Consider the following 23,895-nt stretch of genomic DNA (forward strand, 5'->3'; position numbering starts at 1 on the left):
CAAGTCTCCCATTGAGGGGGGTCAAAAAGAGAAAAATCACGACGCCGTAAGTGCAGGTGGCACATCTACCCGTCTCCATCGTAAACAAGCGAAGAGAAAAAAAAAAGCCCAAACATTTTTCTTGGAGGACGACTTCAGAGCCGCTCGCTGATTGCAGCCTATTTTCATCCCGAGTCGCCTCAGAGGGCGGATTTGTGCCTGTGCGGCGGATTAAAGGGCAGCCACCGAAAAGTGTGTGTGTGTGTGTGTTTTGTGGTTGGATGGGACCCAACGCGAGACGATGTGGCGGCACCACCCGTACATCTGAGCTCGGGGAAATTAATCTTCACTTTGCACAAAGTACGCCAGACAAGCCGACTTCTGTTTCGAAGCCTGCAAGGCAAATAATATGCAACTTGCTTTTTTTTTTTTTTTTTTTTTTTTAAAGCTCCTCTCAAATAGTTTGGTTCGTTGGGCTTTAGGCTCAAATTTCCGGATGGACCCATCGCGCACTATAATCCGAACAGAAGAACTTTGTTTGATCGTTGGCAAATTTTGCCATTCGGCTCCTTGCTAGGTACCAGCAAGCTGATTTCCATGAACATTTCCGAAGGTGACCACGTCCGTGCCTAGCCGTCATTCCTCGAGCTTCTCCGTCACTACGTTCCAACCCGCTGACGCCGCTACGAGTCTGTGTTGCCGAAAGCCTCATAACAATGCATTAGCCTGTCGATGGCCTTTTGCATTGTTTGTTAGCATTAAGCTAAATGGAGGTAAGTCATGGGAGAGTACATGGGAGACTGTAGCAAAAAAGAAGTGGAAGCCTCGACGCCGAACTGTCTCGCAAATTACTCCAAAGTCGGCTGAACTTTTATCTCAAGGCGCCACTGCGCAGCGATTGTCAGTAGACACGAAAAAAGGTGCGGCGTTCGCCCGCGAAGCGGTTGAGGGGCGGCCCACTGACCTGAACACGCGGCGTGTGCCCGCTTGCCTCCGAGAACATTTGAGGAATTCCTCCAGGAGGAAGCGCGATGGATGGAATGAGGAGACTCATTGCGTCCAGGCCTCGTCGGAGAGGAGGGGGAAGTGGGGGTTCAGAGGTCACGTCGCGCCCGGATGCCAGGGGTCAAGTTTATTTTTCCTGCCGGGAGGGGGCGGGGATGCCAACAGCCAGTGGAAGAGTGAAGCGGGATTCTGGACATGAATGAAAGGTTATGTGCATTGTGCGGTCACACACACACACACGCACACACACACACACGCACACACACACACACACACACACACATACTTGTTAGCATCAGGATGCACCGAAGAGCCTCCGCATTCTAGATTCATCCTCAGGGGGTCACGGCATAACATCCTGCAGGAAGTATATTGACACGTGCGCACGCAGCAGACACACAAACACACACACACACGGACACTTTTGCTCTTTCTTGTTTCATTCTCCGATTTCACTGCATAACATCCTGAAGGAAGTTTGGCGTTTTAATAATCCCAAATGGTATCACGGGTTTCATCGAGATAAAATAAATGGAACATATCTTCTAAGAATTTACATTGGAATCAATTACATAAAAAAAAAAATAAAAAAGACAATTTTCAAGTTAAAATGCGACCATCAATTTGGGACAGTCTTTCTTAGGGTTGTGCTACAAAAGGGGATGTCAGGCCAATCATGAGGGAGCGAGCAATCAAGACTGGCGTGAAAGAAAGGAAAGAAGGGACAGAGGATGCATGGAAGGAAGGTCGCAAAGGAAAAAAGTTCAAATGGAAGGACGGATGGATGAAAGTATGACATGAGAAGAGGGGACGGACTGGGGGGTGCATGTGTGTGTGTGTGTGTGTGTGTGTAACCCATTACAAAAACTTCAGTCCCTGAAGCTATTCCTGTAATCTTGCAACAGCCCCCCCCATCCCCCTCTTCCATCTTCTTCCCTGCAGGATTGACATCAAAGGTTTATGCGTTATCAGTGTGTGTGTGTGTGTGTGGCAGACCCCCTCCCGCTTTATCTCTCTCAAGACAAAAGCTACTCCCCCACCGCCCCCCAAAAAAAGCCACAAAAGCCTGCCTGTGTACACTGGGCAGGCCACTTGATTTTCACGGGGTCGGGTCACGGACCAGAGGGGGCGCCGGCGAGTGAACAACAAAGTCCTTGATTGGGGAAGTCATGCCAGGATGAAATGAAATTGGGGTGAAGTGAAGATGACCACGATGTGCCCCAGCTTTGTTCTTTGACAAGAGCGTGACCGTTTAGAATGCGACTTAAAACATCGCCGATCGAGCTTTTACAGGTGCTAACATTTGATTCCTGCGCGAGCGACCTCCGAGAGATCCGATTCCAAGGGGATGCCAATCATCAGGGAAAGACGCCTGGCATGCACCGCAAAGCGGCAGCGTTGGTTCAAAGTTCGGGCCAACCGCCAACATTTGGCCTCATGGTCCAGGTGCGTGCGTCATATCCATTGAATCGTTTCAACATTTAGGGCTGTCGACCCGGAAAATGACTCTGAACGCGGGATAATCATCCAGGATAATCTTTTAAAGCCAAAGCCATTACTGGTGTTTGTGCACCCCGCTGAAGTCATTTCAAACGGGTCCAACAGTCACCATTTGTGGGCCAGTGAGTGTTTTCAGAGTCGATTGGGCAACACACGATCGGTCTTAACGCAGCACATAGCACAGAATAGTCGCCGTGCAAGATCTGATCATCGGGCGTGGTATGCCCGGACCCCGCCGAAACACCTCTGAGCAGACTGTTAGGGCGGAAAAGTTGCTCTTAACGCACTCCACACCGCAGGATAATTGTCAGGGTTATGTCCTAGTCATATCGATGATCGGAATGACTTACAGCTTAAATCATATCAAACAAAATTCCGAATTGGTCAGCAATTGACCGCTTTGTGAGGAGACTGAGCAGGAAAAAAATCACTCGAAGCGCACATGCCACGGGAAAATTTTGAGGGTCAACTTTTAGGGTCATATTGTACGTGGAGTCATCATGGTTATGTGTTTCATGATTAAGTAGCAAAGGGGTTGAACATTGACGATTAGTCGGCCCCTGACTGGGTGGCTTTAAGACTTACGATGACTGGAATGTCGTTGCAGACTTTGGAATCAGGAGACGCTTTATGAAATCATGTGACCGCCGTGTCACCTGACCCGCCTATCACATGGCCTTGCGCAATTTGTTTTCTTGGTTTGCGTGCGAGTGAGTGTCAGTCCCTCAGCGCAGCTTGACGCTCCGATGACAACGAGCGGCACTGCGCTGTTGGACGACGTGCACACATACGCGTGCAAACGTTAGTGGGCTGATCTCAGAGCCCTGTTGATCTGAGGGACTCCGGAAAGATCTGATCACTTTTTAACCACCAAACCAGGCCCCCGTCCCTTCCCCCTTCCCCAGAAACCAAGGAGCCTGTCCACGGCACACCCCCGGGTGGCCAACAGCATCATTTATTTCGCTATTTTCCACTAGAAAGATTGCTCCCGACATGCCTCATATTCTCTCACTTCACGCGAAGGCAAACACTTGTTAGCGTAGCTTGTAGGGTGTCTTTGTCCGCAGCTGAAGATGCCTTCTAATTAAGTCAGGGCTGCTGGAGGCCCTTCTTCTTTTATTTTTTATTTTAATTGTTGTGCAAATCAGCCACAGATGCGGACACCCCGGACACCGAGCGGAAAAATCATCCGAGCAGTCTTGACGGCAGACGCCTCTCAGGAGGAGAGCAGAGGCGGGAATCCTGCCGAGGGACCTTTGACAATTGCTTTTGACACGCCGCCAACGAAATGAATGGAGCTGCACCCGTCAAATGCGGACAATCGCGGATGAAATCGCAATTATAGTGCTGCGCCACCGTTGTCTCGTCTTCAATTGGGCAAAATCGAGGAAGGAGATCCCATTTTTGGCCCGTGTAGAAATCTGTTCGAAACACGTTGAGTAGAAAACGCCAACCTGTGGGAACCGCAGCGAATGGACCGGCCGCTCGCTTATCGGCCGGCAAAGACACTGAAAGACATCCTCGAACAACATTGAGGCATTAGCAGCAAAGCCTGTTTTTACTATCGCGCAGAAGCACAATAACATTCCTGCGCATATTATTTGATGGCTGGCCAATTGGCATCACTCCCATCCACTCAAAAAAAACGAAAAAAAACCCCATGTCTTCTCGCATTCCGCATTGACCGGCTTTGATCGGGGGCCTTTGTGCAAATACTGACACTGAAGAAAGACCTGGTCCATGTGGGGAGACTGCGGGATTAAGAGGATCCCTTTGGAGGCTGATGGGACACGAAGAGGAGGGTGGCTCGGGGAAGGGAGGGCGGCGGGGGGGGGGGGGGGGTCACTCGGTTGAGATTAACACCTCCGTTTGGTTTTCCCATGCGGGCTCTCAATCCCTTTGGAATGCCGTATTCCCTGCGCCCGCCACGACGTCTCCCTTTGCCGTTATACGCGCTGACATTCCAGTCTTTTTAGAAGTCCGCTAGACACGGCGGACCATGAAAACATCCACCCCAGAAATATCGGTCATTAACGGAACACGAAGGAAATTCTGATACATTCCGAGGTTTGTCAAAATAGCCACTGAAGAAAACCCAACGACAGGCCCGTGGAGAAGTCAAATGAACAGACAAAAGTCGGCAGTGGTCGGGCAAATGCGAGGAACCCCCAACAAACATTCAGCGACAAAGAGAGACGGCGAAAAGCCAATGAGACCGGACGCAAGTGATTTTTTTTAAGAAAGAAGAACCTCAGGGGTGGTTTATGTCCTCGGGGCTCAAGAAGAAGCCATCAACGGAAATCGAGTTTGGCACTGACCAGTCCGTCTTTCAACGGGGACCAGGGCAGGTGGCCAATGTGCCTGGAGAAGACAAAACAGTTGAGATTGAAAAGGGGGCCATTTGGGGCAAGGAGGGTGGAGGAGCGACGAGGACATCCGCAGGAACCTGATGGGCCACCTCAACTTGATTTCCGCAGCGGCTGACAAAAGCCTCGGAGATCTCCGACGGCACTATGAGTAAACTAACCCTTACGTGTCATCCGACCAAGGCGGAAGGAATGGCTTCTCTGATGATTTATTATTTTTTTTGTCACCCAAAAGATGTCCCACTTCAGTGGGTAGCTTGATTCAAAAATACGGAGGTGGAATTCAGACATGATCGCATCAATTAAGTCACGGAGGGACTTAATTGACTTTTCTGTTGCTCAAGTTAATGGGCCAAAGAACTACAAATGCAATTTCTTTTTAAAAAAAGCAGTTTGGTACGGACTTGCAGAGGATGGACTTTACATTTGGAGGCGGTTGCAGCTTTCAGTCACCATAGCGAGGAGATAATTAACCCGTTGCCGCATTTAGACGGCCATTGTCTCCCAAAGCTGCTCACTTCACATCTAAAGATGGATTGGGACATCACCCTGGCCCTGAAAGTACAAGCTTAAGGTTTAAAGCCCTCATCGTCTAAGGTCTCATTGTCCCCCCCTGCCCCCATCCCACACCAAATCCAGTCCACCTTTAGAAGAAGACTCGCAACAATGTGGCCCGTAAGACCACCCCCCCCCCCCCCCCGCCTCCCTCCGGACAAAGAAAGAGATGGCCTCGACTCCCACTCCTTCAGCCTGATCCTCCACTGTGAGAAGCTCTTAATCAGGGGCCAAACAATGAGGCCCCCAGATCCTTGCTTCTCCTTGACAGGGGCCCCTGATCTAATAAGCAGAGCAGGGATAAGGGGGGGGGTGGCTGGTGCCCTGATCTAAGGGATTACTGGGAGAGATTTGGCCAGAGAAAAGCTTAGAATGAAGGAATGGAATTGATCAGCAATGTTTGGAGGTGAAAGTCCTTCCCAATGAAGAGCATTATCGGCTGCTGTATTAGCGATTCGCCCCCTTTGGAGGATTTGGAAGGTTTCGTACTTTGAACCGGTGGGAGCAAGAAGAGATTCCAGGGTAGGGAATGGTAGGAACAGACCGAGTCTTGGTTCGTAGGAAGCAATGCCGGGATGGGCTCCGGCACGCCCGCGACCCTCCTGAGGAGAAGCCGATCAGGTCACGGACGGATGGGCCGGCAACCGGTCCAAAGTCTCTTCCGGCTTTCAAATGAAGTCGTTTGGGATAGACTCCGGTTCAGGAACGGTGGCTGGCTGGATGGACGGATATCAGGCTGAGGTCTCATTGGCCGACAGGACGGGACACTGGAGAAACGGCGTTACGGAGGCCAGCCGCCTTCAGGCAGGCCTCCAGCCCCCCCCCCTTTGATTTTTTTTTCCACCGCGGCCTCTCCATCTTCAAGCCTCCCTTCTTCCCCGGAGCTTCGTCACCTCTTAACCCAGCCATCAACCCCTGAGGCCCCGTCCCTCCTAACCGCTTGTGCGCTTTGACCTGGTGATTTTGGATCCGTCCCAACCCCCTCCCAGAGCGCAGAGTCTGCCACGATCTCGGGGGCAGGTGCATTTCCGTTCCGCGGACGTAAAGCGTGGACCAAGTCCTCTGGGACAAGAGGAGTTAGGCCTTGAATTTGGCCGAATGTGGTCTGGGAACCAACAAGGGAAGCAAGCCCAGTTGGTCTGAGGACTGTCCTGCTCTTGACGTGATCGAGGGGTTGCTTCCGCGAACCAATGGCGAGGGAGGTTCCTTTATAGTGGAAAGCTTTTGTGCCTTCGATGGCTGCCGAAGGCATGCGTGAAGGTCTTAGTTGGGATTGGGCTCAGTTTCCACCAAAGGAAGGATTCTGTGCTGTTCCAAAAACGAAAACATTTCGACAGGTGCAATGGATATCTTAAAATCAAGCTGATTTAACTCCCGTATATTTTCGAATTCTTTCAGCCTTTCATGATATATACCCCCCCCCCCACTCCCACGACAAAAAATGAGACAGAAGACCTTTTTTTGTTGTTGTTGATCTTGACATCATTTTTGCTGAACATGCTCGCACTGAGCATTTTATCGTATATATGGATCGATAGATTTGAGATTTGTTCGTAAAGTCAACGGGCCTGCGCAAGTCATTTTACTCATTTGAATCATGGCAACAAACTCATTCGATGCGAGGATAGATGTGTTATGGAACTAAATCCAATCAAATGATTTGTTTTCGTGTGAAAAAATTTTTTTTTGCGGCGGTAGCGCGGTCCCAAAAAAAGAAATAAGAACGGCGCTACGATGAATCACGTCAGGAGGGAAGAGTCGTTCCGCCAAACTGTTTCCGTCCTCTCTCGGGTGTTTATCGAAGTGTAATGATGACTAACGCTCCGCTCCGCATGTGTAACACGTTAACAGGATTTCCTCTGGCACAGCGCGAGCGGGCGTCTGCATTCACTCACGGCTCAGCGTTGACTTTAACCAAACATGCCTCTCTATGGACATCCTGCGCACGTCACGCCGTGTTTGGAGGGCACTAATCTGCTCCGGTCGCGCCCCGCCGCTGCCAACTATCTGGAACGTCGCACTCCGAGGGGCGATTAATTGGCCCTTTGGGGACGAGGAGAAAAAAAAAAAAGTCTTCTTCGTAGTTTCTGGGGGCCTTAACATGCCGGAAAATGTGGACGTTTTGGTCGTATGGTCTTGAAAATGACTATTTTCGAAAAGTGATGGTAAACAGAAAGTTCGGCCAATTAAAAATGAAAATTGGGTGGTCTAAAACTAAACTAAAACTAGTTTGACCAATCGAAACAAATGCGGGTGGTTTATCGTAACAAGAAAAAAAATCATCATCATAATATCTCAAGGACCCGTGCGGAAAACTGAACAGGAAATTTGCCAATTTTGGTTGGGAAAAGAAATTTGGGGTGCATTTTCTTGTTTGAAAAAAAATTCACCCCTAAAACCAGTTCCCCCGATCGAAACAACATTCTGCGGACATGTCCATTAATGCATGACCAACGAAAAAAGCCTCTGGCTGAAATTGAACAGGAAGTCGGCCATTTTTGGTTCGTTTTTTTCGCGGCAAATTCACATCACTCAAGACCCCCGCGGCCGACGGCGGCCGGCTCCCCCCGCCAGGTATGATAAACACCACACCTGCTTTTGCCAGTGTCGCACGACAGGTGACCGGAGTTCAAGCGTGCCACACGGGCCACGTTCTTCAAAGGCGGACCAAACAAATCATTGGCAAAGTGGGCGAGGGAGATTCATGAAAGCAGCGGGGTTCAAACAGGGTTCACTCTTCTGTATGTGATGTGGTGGGGGCAGCGGGGGGGGGGGGGGGCACCGCATCAAGCGGACGCGTTTTCACAGAAAGCACCTCCGACTCACCGAATCGGACGATCACTCTTCTTTGGCAGCCCCCCCCCCGCCCCGCCCCCCCGAGTTTGCATCACAAAATCCCGTACCGGCAGCTCGGCCCTTTGTTGCCATCTAATGATTAACGCAAAGCTTCACATTAATTCCGTGAACTGTCCCCCACCCCCTCCAGAAAATACAACTTTCAGATATTAAACAGGAAATGAACATGCTATGATGACTTAAAAACTGTAAAAAAAAAAAAGTACAAATAAAATACCGCTCTGATACCGACGTCAAATAAAATAGCCTTGAACATTTCCTATCCAAGGGTGGCCCGGTAGTCCAGTGGTTAGCACGTCGGCTTCACAGTGCAGAGGTACCGGGTTCAATTCCAGCTCCGGCCTCCCTGTGTGGAGTTTGCATGTTCTCCCCGGGCCTGCGTGGGTTTTCTCCGGGTACTCCGGTTTCCTCCCACATTCCAAAAACATGCATTGCAGGCTGATTGAACTCTCTAGAATTGTCCCTAGGTGTGAATGTGAGCGTGGATGGTTGTTTGTCTCTGTGTGCCCTGCGATTGGCTGGCAACTGATTCAGGGTGTCCCCCGCCTACTGCCCGAAGACAGCTGGGATAGGCTCCAGCATCCCCCGCGACCGTAGTGAGGATTAAGCGGTTCGGAAAATGGATGGATTTCCTATCCATGATCAGACCTTCTCCGAGTTTCCGCTGATTGGTCGGAGCTGGATGATTTCAGGTGTGTGACAATGAAGACTCCCACCCCCCCTCCCCAATCAGAATATTTGGGGGTTATCTTTGCGGCTCCCCGACGTGGGCTGCGATAGAATCAGATTCCTGTGGCGTCCCTTCGCTTTTATCTGATGCCATCGGTGACACGGGCCGGTTCCGCTCCCGCTGACCTCCCCCCCCCCCACAACCCCCGGGGCCCAGATAGCAATGATAACTCACATACTTATGCTAATGGTGTCGGAGTGGGGGTCGGGAGGAGGGGGGGGCAGCAATGGCTGGTGCCTGACAACTGGTAACAAACTGAGCGGGTGGGGGGAGGTTGGGGTGAGGGGTGTTCTTGATGACTGGGAGGAGGTGACGTGGGGGGGGGGGGGGGAAAGTGAGGTGGGCGAAAGGTCAGGAAGAATACGCGAGGTGTGGCCGCTCGCTCATTAGTCGCCGTCACAGCATGAGGGGGCGCATGAGGGCAACATCAGGTCCCTTTCACATTTAAAGCCCCCCCAGCAACGCCCCCCCACCCTGCCGCATCTTCTTTCAGAAGCTTTTTGACGCCATTTGCATGCGACAGATTTAATGAGGGCAGATGACCTGTCACGCGGCACCAAAAAGCAATCGAAGGACTCGTGTGCTTCCTATCTGCTTTTTTTTTGGGGGGGGGCCCTCAAAGTGCCTGCAAACTAACAAATTTTGGCCAGCGTATATATCTTGGTGAACATGAATCATAAGGGTACAAAGGTCCCGACCCCGATTCAAACGGCGGTTACACAACACCCGCGCCGACCAAGCGAGTGCCTGCCACGCTCCGACAAACAAACTCCACTTCAGGACGGGAAAGGGGTTGGGGGGGGGGGGGGGCACTCCCACTTTGCACGGGGGCGCCAAATAACTCGGCGAAAGGGAAAGACGCCATGCGCGCAGTTTTGCTTGAGCCGCTTGAGTGTTGACATCAATTTCGAGCTTTGGCCTTCGGTACCACTCGGGGTCAGACGGCGCTTTATGGTGAAAGTCAAAGTACACAAATAAAGGAAGTCATAAAGCAGATAAGGGCCGCGCTTAATGGCCACTGGCACAGATCACGCTTGGGTGGCTTCTCGTGTTTGTCATACACAAACGTGTGTTGCGTTGCTGTCCCGAACACAACGCGCCGCTTTTTTAAAATTTTTTATCCACTGACCTTTGAGACGTACTCCAAACGAGGACACGCCATAATAGCGGCGAGGGATTTATGACCATCGTCTTGTCTCCGGGACGAGCGTCTGTTGGCGATGAGAACGAACGATGCCCATGATGCATTGCGGCTTCAAGAGCCTGCGGAGTAAAATGCGACAATTGTTTCAAAATACGTTCGAGTGTACGCGTTGAAAGATTCTGGCCGGAAATGCACAAAGACTAGCTCGCGCTAGTGAGCGCAAGCTAGTTTTTGAATTTTTCTAATGTCGGGGGTGGCGCACGGCTAAAACAACGCCCGCTGATGAACTTAGATGTCCCTCCCCAACTATGTAAGAACTTGAGCACCATCATCCACATCTTTCTATCCGGCATTGTCCAAAAAAATGTTTGAATAAACGACATTTTTTTTAAAAAGCAATTGTTGCACATTCAAAAGAAGCAAAGGGGGGGGGGTGCTAATGTGATTACTCCTCCTCGCCTGTAATTAAAACATGTCGGAAATTCACAAAACATTCACTCAATAAAGCCACTTCATTGGAGGCGCCCTCCCTCGATGGCATATTTGCATAAAAGGCCAATTAAGGCGCCATAAATGGGTACTTGCCAAAAAGAAATGTTTTGATAACCCGATTTACGACGGGTGTGGCTAGATGAAAAAAAAAATCGGAGTCAAAATAATTGTGGGGTGGGGTGGGGGTGTTGGATATAAAAGATGAGTTCACAAGGTGTTTGACGCTTTTTTTGTTTTTCTTGATTTGCCGGCGTTGAGACGATGAGGGGGGAGTGCATCGAGGGGAGAAGGGGGGCAGAAGTTCACCCCCCCCCCGCGCGCCCGTTCTCCGACACACACACACACACACACACACGCGCCCTCCCCCCAGCCACTCGGACCATTGTTGTTGTGGCTGCGAGTGCGCGCCGGCTGCTGGGGTGGCGGCAGTGCAGTCGGAGCCGAGCTGCAGCGCGGACGCACGCGGACGCTCTCTCCAAAGTCGACCGAGCCGAGCCTTGGCGGAGGTCCGGTCAGACCTAAACGCCGATAAAACCACTCACGGTTGGAGGAAGACTACAAGAAGGGACACCCGTGGACGCCGCGTAAAAAAAAAAAGAAAAAAAAAAAAGAGAGGCACCAGCTCAGCGCCCCCCCCCCCCAAAAAAAGGCGCCGTGAGACGCTGAAGCGGATAACCGTCGCGGCGGTCAGCGGGGGGAGGACCCTTGCAGCTTCCCCTTGTGTGCCCCCTTCCATGGATGTACTTTGAGTGATTGTACCCGCTCCTCGCACCGGGGGCCCGGCAGCTGTCGCCACTCGAGGGGAGGAGGAGGCGGCGGGAGGGGGGGGGGGGGCGCCCGGCGCGGGATGGATTTCTAAGGCTGCCCAGACGGGAATCCGCGCAAGAAACGTGATTTTCTAGTTGCTCCTTTTGCTTTGAAAGAGACACCGGTGGACTACAAAAAAAAAAAAAAAGCTAAATGAGGATTTCAGCATTTCAGGACTGGGCTAAGGAGTAAGTCCTCCCCGAAAACAACAACAAAAAAAGAGCCGGTAAGGAGACAAGAGCTTCAACGTGTGCTTTCATTCATTTCCTCGCCCCAAACTTCACCCGCCGTTTCAAGTTCATTTGCGTTGAAAGGTAAGGCTCGTTTGGGAATCCAAGCCAGCGAAACGAGTGCTTTAGACATTGAACCCGACCTGAAGAGCGTCCGCGTGCGCAGTGCGCGGAGTTTGGACTTTTGGCACGTTTGCACGCTTCACAACTGTGAAAAAGTGTCACAAAAAAAAAAGGGATGCTCGTCCCGACTCGACTCTTCTTCTCCGACACTTCAAAAGTTTGCCGTTTTTTTTTCTTGTTTCTCCTCCGATGCGTTTGAGACGCTTTTTGCTCCTGGAAACCACTCGTTTCATCACGTTCGGAGCCCGATTGTCAACGCGCAATCCGTACGAGGACCGTTTTGAGCAGTCACGAGTACACCAAAGCGTGATTGGCGTGAGCGATGCAAAGAGAGCCGCTTTATCTCTCGCTCGTTTCCATGCCGCCCTGTTGCGACGAGAAGGGCCGGATAACTCCGGATTTGCATTTAAGAGAGTCGAGATGTCACGTGGACGGAAAATGACGGATCCGTCGAGACTCCGATCCCAGAGTGGCTATTTTGCAAAGCCGAATATCAGCGAGAAGGTTTTACAGCGTCGCCGTCGTCGGTTCGCCTAAAAAAAACGTCCACGAGAAAGCGCGCAGATTGATCAGTTAGCGCGGAAGCAAGCGGGAGACGCTGTTGACCTTCATGTTCCGTGTCTCCCTGGCAAGTTTCAAGTGTTTTCTTCCCCCCGGTCAGGGGTCGGCCCTTAGCGCCGTCCATCGACAAACAACAGGAGGTAACAGCTCGGCCCCTCGTTCATGACGCAGAGGGAGAGCCCTGGACAATGTAGGACTGAACAGACGAGCGGGACAGCTCACAGGACATCTGGTTCAGAATGCAGCTGCTCCCAGTCCAAACAGTCGCTCCTTAGGTTGGATTGCGCGGAGTGCCCAGTCCCCATTTTTCTTTTGCCTTCGCAGGTTCCGGACTTGAGGACCGGCGGCGTCGCCGATGCCAGGAGCCGGCGGGTGAGGCCAGGTCCGGGCTTCCCGCGTTGACGTCGTAGCCTTGGAACGAGCCTCGAGAAGATCGGCATGGCGAGGCTGTGCGCGTTGTGCCTGCTCCTGCTCTGCTACTCGGACCAGCTCTCGGCCAGGTCCCGCGACGGAGCGGCAAGAACCAAAGGTAAAGAAAAGAAGGAAGGCGACGGGACTTTTGTCGACGCGGGCATTGTTTTCACGAGCGGGAGTCCCGTCTCCGACTATGCCTGGGTGACCGGCAGCAGAATCTCTGACACCGAATTGGCTCTTCGATATCAACGGCAAGATCGGGTACTGGCACCAATCTATCAGCTGGAACGCTTGGCTAAAGAGCCCGAAGACAATCCCGAGTTGGGTGGTTTGGACCTCTGCCTCACAGCAGGAAGAACCCCGGTTTGGTTTTCGGGTTTACGCCGCAGTCGTTCCCGCGTTTGTTTTCCGTCGCCCCCGCTCGGGGGGGGCCTCGGGAGAGAGGCGCGGTGCACCCTAGACTTGGTTTTCAGACACGATGCATTCACGCTCACACCGATGTACAATTTCGAGTCTTCGATGAACCCAACGTGTGTTTTTCCAATGCGGGAGGAAGCTGGAGTACCCGTCGAAAGCCACCCTAAGCGCAGAGAAAACACGCGGACTCCACACAGCGCAGATTCAAAGAGGCACTCAGAATCGTGAAGCAGACGTGCGAAGCATCGGGCCACCCCTGAGTGAAAAACATGTTCATTTCCGCCCAGTTCCCTTCACTAAACCACAATCTGGATGCGCTCCTGCATGGCAAAAAGGAGATATGTTGGATGGAGCCGGGGGTGCGGGGGGGGGGGGGGGGTTCTCCGCTTGGGTCTATTCCAAAGTAAGTTAGGTGCTTCCACTGTAAATTCCAAGACCCGTCACCTCCTGCGAGATGGAGAGCACAGGGGGCAAAGTGTGTTTTGGCTGCCGGGAAAAGTGCTACCCGATCTGCCGCGAGCCCCGAGGCTCGGAAGTGTCAATCTGCCAGGTCGCACGCCGGCTGCGGAGGAAGAAGAAGAAGAAGAGGAGGAGGAAGGCGGCAGTGATGTTTTCCACAGATGGAATTTAATATCGGGTGTTTTTGGGGTGTCGAGGGGACCGGCAAAAGACAACGTCGGTGCTTGCTGGGGGGCATCAAGCACGGAGGCGGGGCTAGCTAGCTGGGGCTTGCTCCAGAGACACCCTCCTGACTTTATTTGCAAGGGCCATGAATGAAGATGGATCAGAGACAGACCAGGACTTTGAGGATGCATTCCAGCCTTCCGCGAGAACGTGTCAGGTGGGGACGACGACCCGACCAAAATGTCCTGAAATACTTCACCCAAAGTTCCGGAAAGACAGAAATGTACAATGTCGCTCTGTCGTGTGAACAATAGTGTGTTTCGTTGTCAGAATCTTTAATTGTGCTCTCCGAAAGGGAGACCACAAGAAAGTACGCAACCAAACTGCCCTCAAATACTTGACACAAACATACAGTACCTTACGGAAGGACGGAAAACGTACAAAAAACACGAGCAAAAGTGGGGAATTGGAAATTGCCAAGTCAACCGGTGGATCATGGCTGATGGACTTGGCGATGGAAGACGTCCACGAGTACGAATCTCACTTCACGCAAGTGTAGCTCGAGAGCATTTTAAGACAACCAGCGCTGTATGCAAAGTGCTCGACACGGAGCACAACAAACAGGAACAAAGAGAGTCGAAAGCACAAAAACAGTCAAGGTAAAAATCAAGTCTCACGCAGAGTCAAAAGCCAAAGAATAGAAATTGAGTTTGAAAGAACGTTCCGAACGTTCATTCCAAAGAGAGGGAGCGGCAACGGAAAAGGCTCCGTCCCCTCTGAGCCTCTGCTTTGGTCCAGGTACCTCCCATAGTCTTTGGTCCCATGCAGACCTGAGGCAGCCGGCAGGTGTGGAGGAGCTCCGAGAGGTAAGGCGGGGTCAGGCCTTTCCCCTTGCGAGGGTGCATCTGCTGGTCAGGCCATTTAGTGGGAGCACTGAGAAGGTCATTACTAGGACAGCTTGACTCGAAAGCCACTCGGGCGATTCAGACTCAATTATTTTTTTGACGCCCGGCAGCCTTTGCTTTTGAATTCTTGCCCAATTTAGTCCGTTAGACGGCGAGTTGAACTGCCGGCCCTCCACCCGGTCGCCTCTGTCTCGCAGTTTTGTTTGTGTTTGTGCCTTGTTTCGCTTGCCCCCTCGCCTCGGGGTGATCATTCACACCCCGCCGCAAGTTCAGCGGCAGGGCACGGCTGTCCCCGCCCCTGCAAGTTCATTAGCGCGAGTCCCCGCGCGGCGACGACCCAAGCGTCTCCCGAACTTTGGGAATCGACCGATTTGTGTTTCCGTGCAGTCTGCCGTTTTGTTGTGTTTTTTTTTTTCTCCCCCTGCAAGGCTCAATGTTGCGATTGTGCATTTTGTTCCCGAGTACATTAGCGGCGTGTGTACTTTGGGGCAGTTGGTGAAGAAGAAGAAAAAAAAAAGGTCCGCACTTCACTCTGACAGGAGAACAGATTGCCTTTTCACTAAGCGCTCGCAGGAAGCAATCAAACAGAAAATTGCCCTGGAAAATTGCTCGTTCTGAGTGACTGAGCGGTAATGGAGGTCCCCGGCCGGGGGGGGAGCGCATATGCTGCGAGCGCAGCGAGCACATGAATGGAGCGAGTGACCCGATGAATGGAGTCCACTGTGGCCGATAGTGACACGATAGGAGCCAGGTTATCTGCGCACTCTATCGCCACTTCCTAGTGGCATGAAGCGGCCTCAGTTGGATAGGAACACAATGTTCTTCCGCTGCCGGATGCTGGGGGGGGGGGGGGGGGGGGGGCAACTAAAACCGGCGGGATGTGCAACAGCGGTTTTGTTCTTAACACCTGCAGGGACCCGGATTTTAACAGTAGCTCTAACATTCGGCATGTGTTTTTTTTTCACCTTCCAGCTCTTCAGATGTCCAGACCTCTGATCGTGGCAGGTTACCCGGAAAACATCACGGCGACGGTGACCGGTCAGGCCAAGCTGCTGTGTAAAGTCCACCGGCCGGCATCCACTCGGGTGCAGTGGCTTAAGGTGGAGCTCGGGGGACCGGGCCGGGGCCTCAGACCCCTCACGGTGAGCGGCAAACCGCAAAAAAAGTAGCCTCTTACCAAGGCGCCTATCTAAAAGCTGCCTTGCCTTCAGCCCCTGCGGAGCAACGCATCCAAGTTGAACGCCTTGCATCTGTCCGACATCCGCCGAGAGGACGCCGGCGAATATATCTGCGTGGCCGAAAGCAAACACAAAGGGAGAACCGTGCAAGCCATGCGGTCGGCGTGGCTGGAAGTCCTGCCAGGTAAGACCTCATCCTTAAGTCCGCTGGCTCACTAATGGTCAGACATCAACGGCCGTCACTTGCAACACAACAGCCCTCTTGCGCAGGTCCCATCGTTCCCAAAATGGTGGACATGACAGAAACAACGTCATGCGCCAAAGCTTTTCCCAAACTGAAATTAGGTGGACACGTTCATCGGAAATGTGAAAGGAACGGAAGCGAGTGAGACCTAGCGGGTCTCCGGTGAACCTTCACCACCCCCCCACCCCCCTTGGCTTTGCGCTCAGTGTACTGTCACACTGCGACATGTTCATTCGCTTTATTCTCTCCTCCTCACTCCTTGGCTCTGTTTGTTTAAAATGAACTGAGAGGGGAGGGAGCTTCACGGTGTTCGCTCGAATGCTTTCCGGCCATCCACAAAATCCACAAAAGGGACGACAAAATGAAGCGGCTCAAGGGAGTGGGTGGCGGTGGTGTGGTCGGGTCGGTCAGTCAGACGTCATCTCCATGGCAATGTCATTTGTTGGAGGGTGCGGGGGGGGAAGGCCTCTGAGCGGCGGGTGCTAGCCAACCTAGGGGAATGATTTTTCATCCGGGTTGGTCAAATGCGCAGCGTCCGCAAGTAGTTGCTGTCCAGTCCTGAGGTCAAACCGCATTCAGCCTCGGTGGGAGTTGCACCATAACCCTTTTGTGCTCACTCTAAACAGACGTCCTGATTGGGGACACGGCACAGCGTGTCCTGCTGGAGCCGGGCGACGTCCTGAAATTGCGCTGTGACACGCCCACTCGGCCGGGCATGGCGGTCAACTGGTACAAAGAGGGAAACCGGCTGGTGCCCGCGCCCCGAATCCAGCTCCATGGCGCTGTCATGGAGATCGCCGACATCACCGACGAGGACTCGGGAGTCTATGTGTGCGCCCTGCGCGGAACCAGAGGGCCCGTGAAGAACTTCACCGTCACCGTGACCGGTAAGACGCAAAGGAAATAACCAATCCGCACCTTGGCGTTCGCCGTACAGTGGGAGTCGTATCCGTCCGGGACGCGGTCGCTCACGAAATCACGCCGTGGCAAAGGATCCGCTGCCATTCACTCGTCTCACTTTGTAGACTCGCTGGGCTCAGGAGACGATGACGAGGACAACGGCTTGGACGACTCATCGTCCGAGATCGAACACGACCAAGTTGACCTTTCTAGAGGTGCGTTGGTGGTCGGCGATGCAGCTTCTTTGTAAAGTCCACCCAAAGCTGGAACTTGATGCGCGGTCTGGTCTTGGCAGGTCCTTACTGGACCCACACCCAGAGGATGGAAAAGAAGCTGTATGCCGTCCCGGCGGGCAACACGGTGAAGTTTCGTTGCCCGGCCATGGGGAACCCTTTGCCCAGTATTCGGTGGCTCAAAAATGGCAGGGAGTTCAGAGGCGAGCACCGTATCGGGGGCATCAAGGTAATATGATTTCCTTTCTTCTTTGGATTGCTCCTTTCTGGACGAGTACGAGTCATCGCCTGATGTTTTTTGTTTGTTTTTTTTTGCAAGCTGAGGCATCAACACTGGAGCTTGGTGATGGAGAGTGTTGTGCCTTCAGACAGAGGAAATTACACCTGCGTGGTGGAAAACAAATACGGGGCTATTTCTCACAGCTATGTCCTTGATGTCCTAGGTAAGATTCAGAGATTTGAGGTCAGTCCGGGCAGGGGGTCAGTGCGTTGTGGGGGTTCGCCCCCAAGAACATTTTTACAGCTTCGGAACTGGCTCGTGCATGCAAAAAAGCTAAAAAGTAATGTTTCCCCGGGCTGAGGTTATAAACACTCAGTCCATAAAATGAATGGGATCTTAAAAGTTTGGATTTCAAGGCAAGCCGTGCCATCTGACTGAGCGTATTCATGGCAGCTCCAGCGGCGGTCATTACTTCGCTCTTGTGGAAAAAGCATCACACCTCTAAATGAAAGCGTCCAGTGTGAGGGAGAGGATAATCGGCGAGGGGGGGGGGGGGGGGGGGAGCAAAAGGCGACGCGGCGCCTGGCGTCAGCCGTGGCGCGCGGGATGGGGACAGTCAGGCGTCCAAAGCAGTTTTCTACCTGACCTGTGACTGGTGGTGGTGGGCTTCTTTGCTCATTTGTTGGCCCTGCATCCACAGCGGGGTCAGTTTCCCTTTCCCGGCTGGCTGGGGGGGCGGGGGGGGGGGGACTAACGAGACATCAGAGAATGAGACTAACCGCTGATCAGAGGGAGCCGGGTGGCCTTTTTGTTTTTAATTCCCCAGCTTGAATGTGACCCGGACAACTAGTTGAGGAAGATTGTGACCAAGTCTGAATAGTTGTCTTTCACATTACACCGCGGAGCCTGCGATGAGCGGTATTTCTGAAACCCTGCCCCCGGAATCCCTTTTCAACCCCAAATAATGAAGGTAGCTCGGGTTGGACCTTTGCTCTTTTGCCTTCAGAGCGCTCGCCCCATCGGCCCATCCTGCAGGCGGGTCTACCGGCCAACACCACAGCAGTAGTGGGCAGTGACGTCCAGTTCCAGTGCAAAGTCTACAGTGATGCGCAGCCACACATCCAGTGGCTCAAACACATCGAGAGGAACGGGAGCCGATACGGACCTGACGGGACACCGTACGTCCAGGTTCTCAAGGTCGGTGACCTTGGCATGCCCGCGGTCTTGTGCTGTGGTAAGCTTCTGGGTTCTCACCTCTCTTTTGTCTTGGACATTTCACGTAGACCGGCAGTCTCAACATGTCTGAGGTGGAGGTGCTCTACCTGTCTAAAATCACCACGGAGGACGCGGGAGAGTACACCTGTCTGGCTGGAAATTCCATCGGTTTTGCCTACCAGTCGGCTTGGCTCACCGTCCTTTCGGGTAAAGGCAAAAGCTCATTCTCGGCCGATGCGACAACCCCTCGGGCGCCACGTTTGAATAACTTGCAAACGGTTCCCAACGTCCCGCAGAGGAAGAAGCCGCAGACTCCCCGGACAGCATCGAGACCAAGTACACGGACATCATCATCTACGCCTGCGGCTTCCTGGCTCTGATCATGGCCGTCGTCATCGCGGTTTTGTGTCGGATGCAAGTCCACCCCCGACGGGAGCCGTTTGACGCCCTCCCGGTCCAGAAGCTTTCCAAGTTCCCGCTGCGCCGGCAGGTGCGCATGGCGGCAAAAGTTGGTCTTCCTGAGTCGACAGCTCAAGAGCTCAAGTTGCCTCTTGCTTTTAGTACTCGGTGGACTCCAACTCATCAGGGAAGTCCAGTGCGTCTTTGATGAGGGTGGCCCGCCTTTCATCGAGCTGCTCTCCCATGCTGGCCGGAGTGATGGAGTTTGAATTACCGCACGACCCCGACTGGGAGTTCCCCAGGGACAAGTAAGATAACCCGAGAGGACGTCTTCCAGTGTAGCTTGTGCTAAAATCGGTCAGGACCAATAGCTGCGTCTTGAGCCTCAAAAACATTTGTCTTCAGTTGTCCAAATTTAAATTGCAGCTCATGCGCGAGACCTAAAAAGGAACCTATGTTTGAAGAAATCGGAGCCCCAAATTATGGCGGCGCAGAATTTTCAAGCGGACGCTCTTATTTTTAACCAACTGCCGTCCTGTCCTCCAGCTTAACGCTGGGGAAACCTCTGGGGGAAGGCTGCTTCGGCCAAGTGGTTCGAGCCGAGGCCTACGGCATCAACAAGGACTCTCCGGACCAGGCCACCACTGTGGCGGTGAAAATGCTTAAAGGTAAGAATGGTGTATTTCAAAATTCCAACCTGAAGAGATTACTTTACGTTTGTGCCTGTTCAAAAAGCAAAAAGGTTTGTTTCTACTGCTACAGACGATGCCACGGACAAAGATCTCGCTGACCTCATCTCCGAAATGGAGCTGATGAAGGTGATGGACAAACACAAGAACATCATCAACCTGCTTGGAGTCTGCACGCAGGAGGGTGAGTTAGAGCCACGATGACGCCCTGAACACGGGGCGGCCGCGGGCTTGACCGCTTGGTCCCAAATCACAACGAGAACAACAACTGAAATAAACCCCGTTTCCACCTTCTCTTTGCGGCCCTCCCCTGCGGAACCAGGACCCCTGTACGTACTGGTGGAGTACGCCTCGAAAGGCAGCCTGCGCGAGTACTTGCGAGCGCGACGGCCTCCGGGCATGGACTACACTTTCGACGTCACCAAGGTGCCTGAGGAGCAGCTCACCTTCAAGGATTTGCTGTCTTGTGCCTACCAGGTGGCCCGAGGGATGGAATACCTGGCCTCTAAACGGGTACGTCTCGACTTGAAAGAAGATTTGGGCCAGTTTCTCAGTACAGTCAACTGCCCCCATTTATTGTGGCGGATACCATCCGAAGCTTTTCACAATGGCTGAAAGTCGGTGCTGCGGAGGGACCTGATAAAACAGTCTTTCACCCTCACCCGTGTTCAAATACGCCCGCCCGTTCCTGCTCGCGCCGTCCTCCAAACTAAATTGGGACTTGGGTATAGACTTCCCAAAATCGGTGAGATGGCGGTTGCCTGAAGCATGAGCCACAAGGCTGTATCGCGTTTGGAGATTTTAAAGTTGTTTATGTAGCGCAGAAGCCGGATGTTTTCTGGTCGGTGGTTTTGGACCACTCGTTGCGGGATCCGATGCTAATGCGACCACTAGAATGCATTTATGAGCCTGGATAGGAAGCGCAGCCAACGACGTGGGAACACGAAGCCTCATAATTGGATGGCCCGAAAGGGTCAAAATGCACAAAAGTGCTCTAGTTTGAATCAGGGGAGCTTATTGAGCACACTGCCTTCACATCACTAGTCCAGATGGGTCTTTTTTGCAATATTCTTGATACCCCCCACACCCCCCCTCCCATCTTTCTTTTCTTGTCATTTTCACCAGCACGCCCTCTGCTCTCACTCATCAACACGCTTCTTTGTCTGCCAGCCGCCGTCTCAGACTCCAGTCCTGTTTACTCTTCTCCGTCCATCTGTCCGTCCCCGCCGTCTTCGGGCTTTTGTCCCTTTTAGCACCGCCATAAATCTGTTAGCAAACAGACTGTCTGGGCGGAGGCATCGGGTTTCTGGGCTGTGAGGCCACTGCCGGAGCCTCAAAGTAACCCTCCATTATGGGGAGGCCCGCAAACCAAGGCCGCTCTTGCAAAAAGCCAGAGTCTATTTCCAACGAAAACCAAAATAAACTTAAATGATGCCCATTCAAGTCGCATAAACCGGGTCTTTCAAGCCCACGCCCCCTTTTCCTTGACACTCCCGCATTTCTCCATGAAGGTGTATGCCTTGAGTACAAGTCGGCCTGGATGATGACATTTCGCTTCGCAGTAAAAATAAATAAATACATAAAACCCCAATTTGACATGAACCATTCGTAGACCAGGGCTCGGGTTTAGCACATGGGCCTTATAGTTTTGAGTTTCTGGGTTCGAATCTGGGCCACAGCCTCCTTGTGTGGAGGTTTGCACGGTCCGTCCGTGTCCTCGTCCTGCCACATAGCAAAAAAACTGTCGAACATAACTGTCGATGTCTTCGGTCAGTCCATCTCAACATAACAGGTCGAGACTAACGGTTGCCCCACAGACAGTCCCTGGGTTCTGCTCTAGATTTGTTAGTTCGAGGGAGCTTTTCTGACCCCGACCTCCGTTGCCGAGTGCTTGATCATATGGTGCACAGTTGGTTTTATTTCATGCATCGGATTGAGTGGAGAGTCTGAAACGATCGCCCCTCTGCCCCCACCCCCCTCCCATCCCTCTGTTTTTATTTTGGCAGTGCATCCACCGAGATTTGGCGGCCAGGAACGTCCTGGTGACAGAGGACAACGTGATGAAAATCGCCGACTTCGGCCTGGCAAGGGGCGTCCACCAGATCGACTACTACAAAAAGACCACCAACGTGAGTCTTGGCTCCTCCTACTGTACTTCCAGACGCCAGTCAGACGTTGAGCTCTTGATTGGCAGGCAGCGGAATGGGACGTAATTAGAAAAGAGGGAAAGGCGCAGGGGGGCTGGCTTTGGCCAGACTTGAGCAGGGAGGCGTCTTTTACAGTCAGACAATGAAAGTCGGCGTTTTAAATGCTCGCAGCTGTGTTGGCAAGGCAACCCGTGGGGGGGGGCGGCGATCTAATCTGTATCTGTGCGCAGGGACGCCTGCCGGTGAAGTGGATGGCACCCGAGGCCTTGTTCGACCGGGTCTACACGCACCAGAGCGACGTGTGAGCGCCACATACCACCGACCGTCACAAATGATCCGAGTGTCATTCAGAAGCGCTCACCTTATTTGGCAGGTGGTCGTTTGGCGTGCTCATGTGGGAGATCTTCACCCTGGGGGGCTCGCCATATCCTGGCATTCCCGTTGAGGAGCTCTTTAAGCTGCTGAAAGAAGGACACCGCATGGACAAGCCCTCCAACTGCACCCATGAACTGTAAGCTGAGAAAGGGGCCAAAGGCAAGGTGTCGGTTCGCTTTGTCTACTTGCGAATATTTATTGGGGGCGGGGGGTTTTGCGTGTGTCCTGTGAAGCTACATGATGATGCGCGAGTGCTGGCATGCGGTTCCCATCCAGAGGCCCACCTTTAAACAGCTGGTGGAGGAGCTGGACAAGGTGCTGCTGTCCATCTCCGATGAGGTAAGTACGACATCTGCAATGCTAAGATGAGAGAAGGGGAATGTTAGCTAACTGACGCAATGCAATGAACTGTTTTTCAAACTGCATCTGCCCATTACAATGAAACCAAATGAAGCTATGCTAACTAGGATCAGTGAAAAGCCAAGCCAAAACTAAAATGAAAGCCAAGATCCGATTTCTTACATACTGTCGAGGTTTATTATGAGCTAGGCTATGCTAACTAGGCTACGCTATGCTAGTCTAAAACTCAGGTGCAGTATGTTAACGAGCATGGACGTACTGTATGAAGAAAACGACGTGGGCACAAAACCATTTCTATTGTAGAACTTTTGTTCTACCGATGAAACAAACAAAATGACCGATTTAAAAACACAAATCGTTAACAATTGTACACATTGCTTTTACACGGGAGCCTTTTTTTTCCCCGACCTGTTAGTTTGCAAATCCAAACGTAGCCGTGAAGCCCCCCAAATTTGCCCACTTCTGGCAACAGAACCGTCCAATGGTTGTTTCCTCTTTGCGGTCTTCTTAACACGCGTGTCTCTGCGCAGTACTTGGACCTGTCGACACCCTTCGAGCAGTACTCGCCGTCGTGCGAGGACACATCCAGCTCGTGCTCGTCCGACAACGACTCGGTCTTCACGCACGACGCGCTGTCCACTGAGCCGTGCCTGCTGGGCTACCAGGTCGCGCGCCCCCGCGGGGACCCCAAGACGGCGCCCCGCTAAGGCCCCTGTGCCGGCAGGACGCGTTTTGCTTGGCTTTTGTTTTTTTGAATGGAGCACTGAGGACAGATGGATTTTGGACCGCAACCGCCGGGACGTTTTGGTAAACTGCGGCACAAACACACAAAAACGTGCCACGAGGAGCCGGAGCAGGGGCCCGCCACCACTCGCCCGCCTCTCCCCAAATGTTATTTTGAAAGACATTTTATTTTAACAAGGAAAAAAATATATATAGATTTATTTTGCTATGTTAAAAAGAAGCGATTGTTAATTATAAATCTCTCTATATAAGATTATGTTACTTTTGTCTTGCTTATTTAAAACAAAAAGTCTTAAAACTCAGGATCTCTTGTGCTAAAAAGAAAAAAAGAAGTTGGCGGAAGTGTCTGAATTGATGATTTCCTGTGAATATATTAGAACAATAAAATATTGTATGTATATATCATCAAGCGGTAATGCAAATACACTTGCCTTTATAAATTATTTTGTATGACACAAAATGGAGTGAGCCTCAAATGTTTGG

General features: G+C 52.2%; 1 protein-coding gene and 1 long non-coding RNA gene across 4 annotated transcripts; one reads left to right on the top strand and one right to left on the bottom strand.

The window, feature by feature from the left end:
• Window positions 1–205: 205 nt before the first annotated feature.
• Window positions 206–22,404, bottom strand: LOC147194205 (uncharacterized). The gene is made up of 4 exons (XR_015103057.1): window positions 22,295–22,404; window positions 10,121–10,254; window positions 1,271–1,342; window positions 206–1,173 (listed from the first exon to the last, which is right to left on the bottom strand). It is a non-coding gene; the product is annotated as an uncharacterized LOC147194205 (long non-coding RNA).
• fgfr4 (fibroblast growth factor receptor 4) lies at window positions 11,044–23,865 on the top strand. 3 transcript variants are annotated; one of them, XM_086130877.1, is made up of 20 exons: window positions 11,044–11,748; window positions 12,673–12,877; window positions 15,681–15,850; window positions 15,920–16,070; window positions 16,757–17,017; window positions 17,156–17,245; window positions 17,326–17,492; window positions 17,583–17,706; window positions 18,490–18,680; window positions 18,767–18,905; window positions 18,995–19,188; window positions 19,260–19,405; window positions 19,644–19,765; window positions 19,860–19,970; window positions 20,109–20,299; window positions 21,793–21,915; window positions 22,164–22,234; window positions 22,307–22,444; window positions 22,542–22,647; window positions 23,199–23,865. In XM_086130877.1, the coding sequence occupies exons 2-20, from the start codon at window positions 12,787–12,789 to the stop codon at window positions 23,373–23,375; spliced, it is 2,763 nt and encodes a 920-aa protein (XP_085987003.1). In that variant the 5' UTR covers window positions 11,044–11,748; window positions 12,673–12,786; the 3' UTR covers window positions 23,376–23,865. The 3 variants fall into 3 exon arrangements, with proteins under 3 accessions (XP_085987003.1, XP_085987002.1, XP_085987004.1); XM_086130876.1 differs by having other exon boundaries at window positions 11,044–11,660; XM_086130878.1 differs by lacking the exon at window positions 11,044–11,748 and adding an exon at window positions 11,803–12,053.
• Window positions 23,866–23,895: the final 30 nt, after the last annotated feature.

Source organism: Hippocampus guttulatus, chromosome 15 (genome assembly GCF_054856545.1).
Source record: "Hippocampus guttulatus isolate MCC_2025c chromosome 15, RoL_Hgut_1.0, whole genome shotgun sequence".
Taxonomy (NCBI): domain Eukaryota; kingdom Metazoa; phylum Chordata; class Actinopteri; order Syngnathiformes; family Syngnathidae; genus Hippocampus; species Hippocampus guttulatus.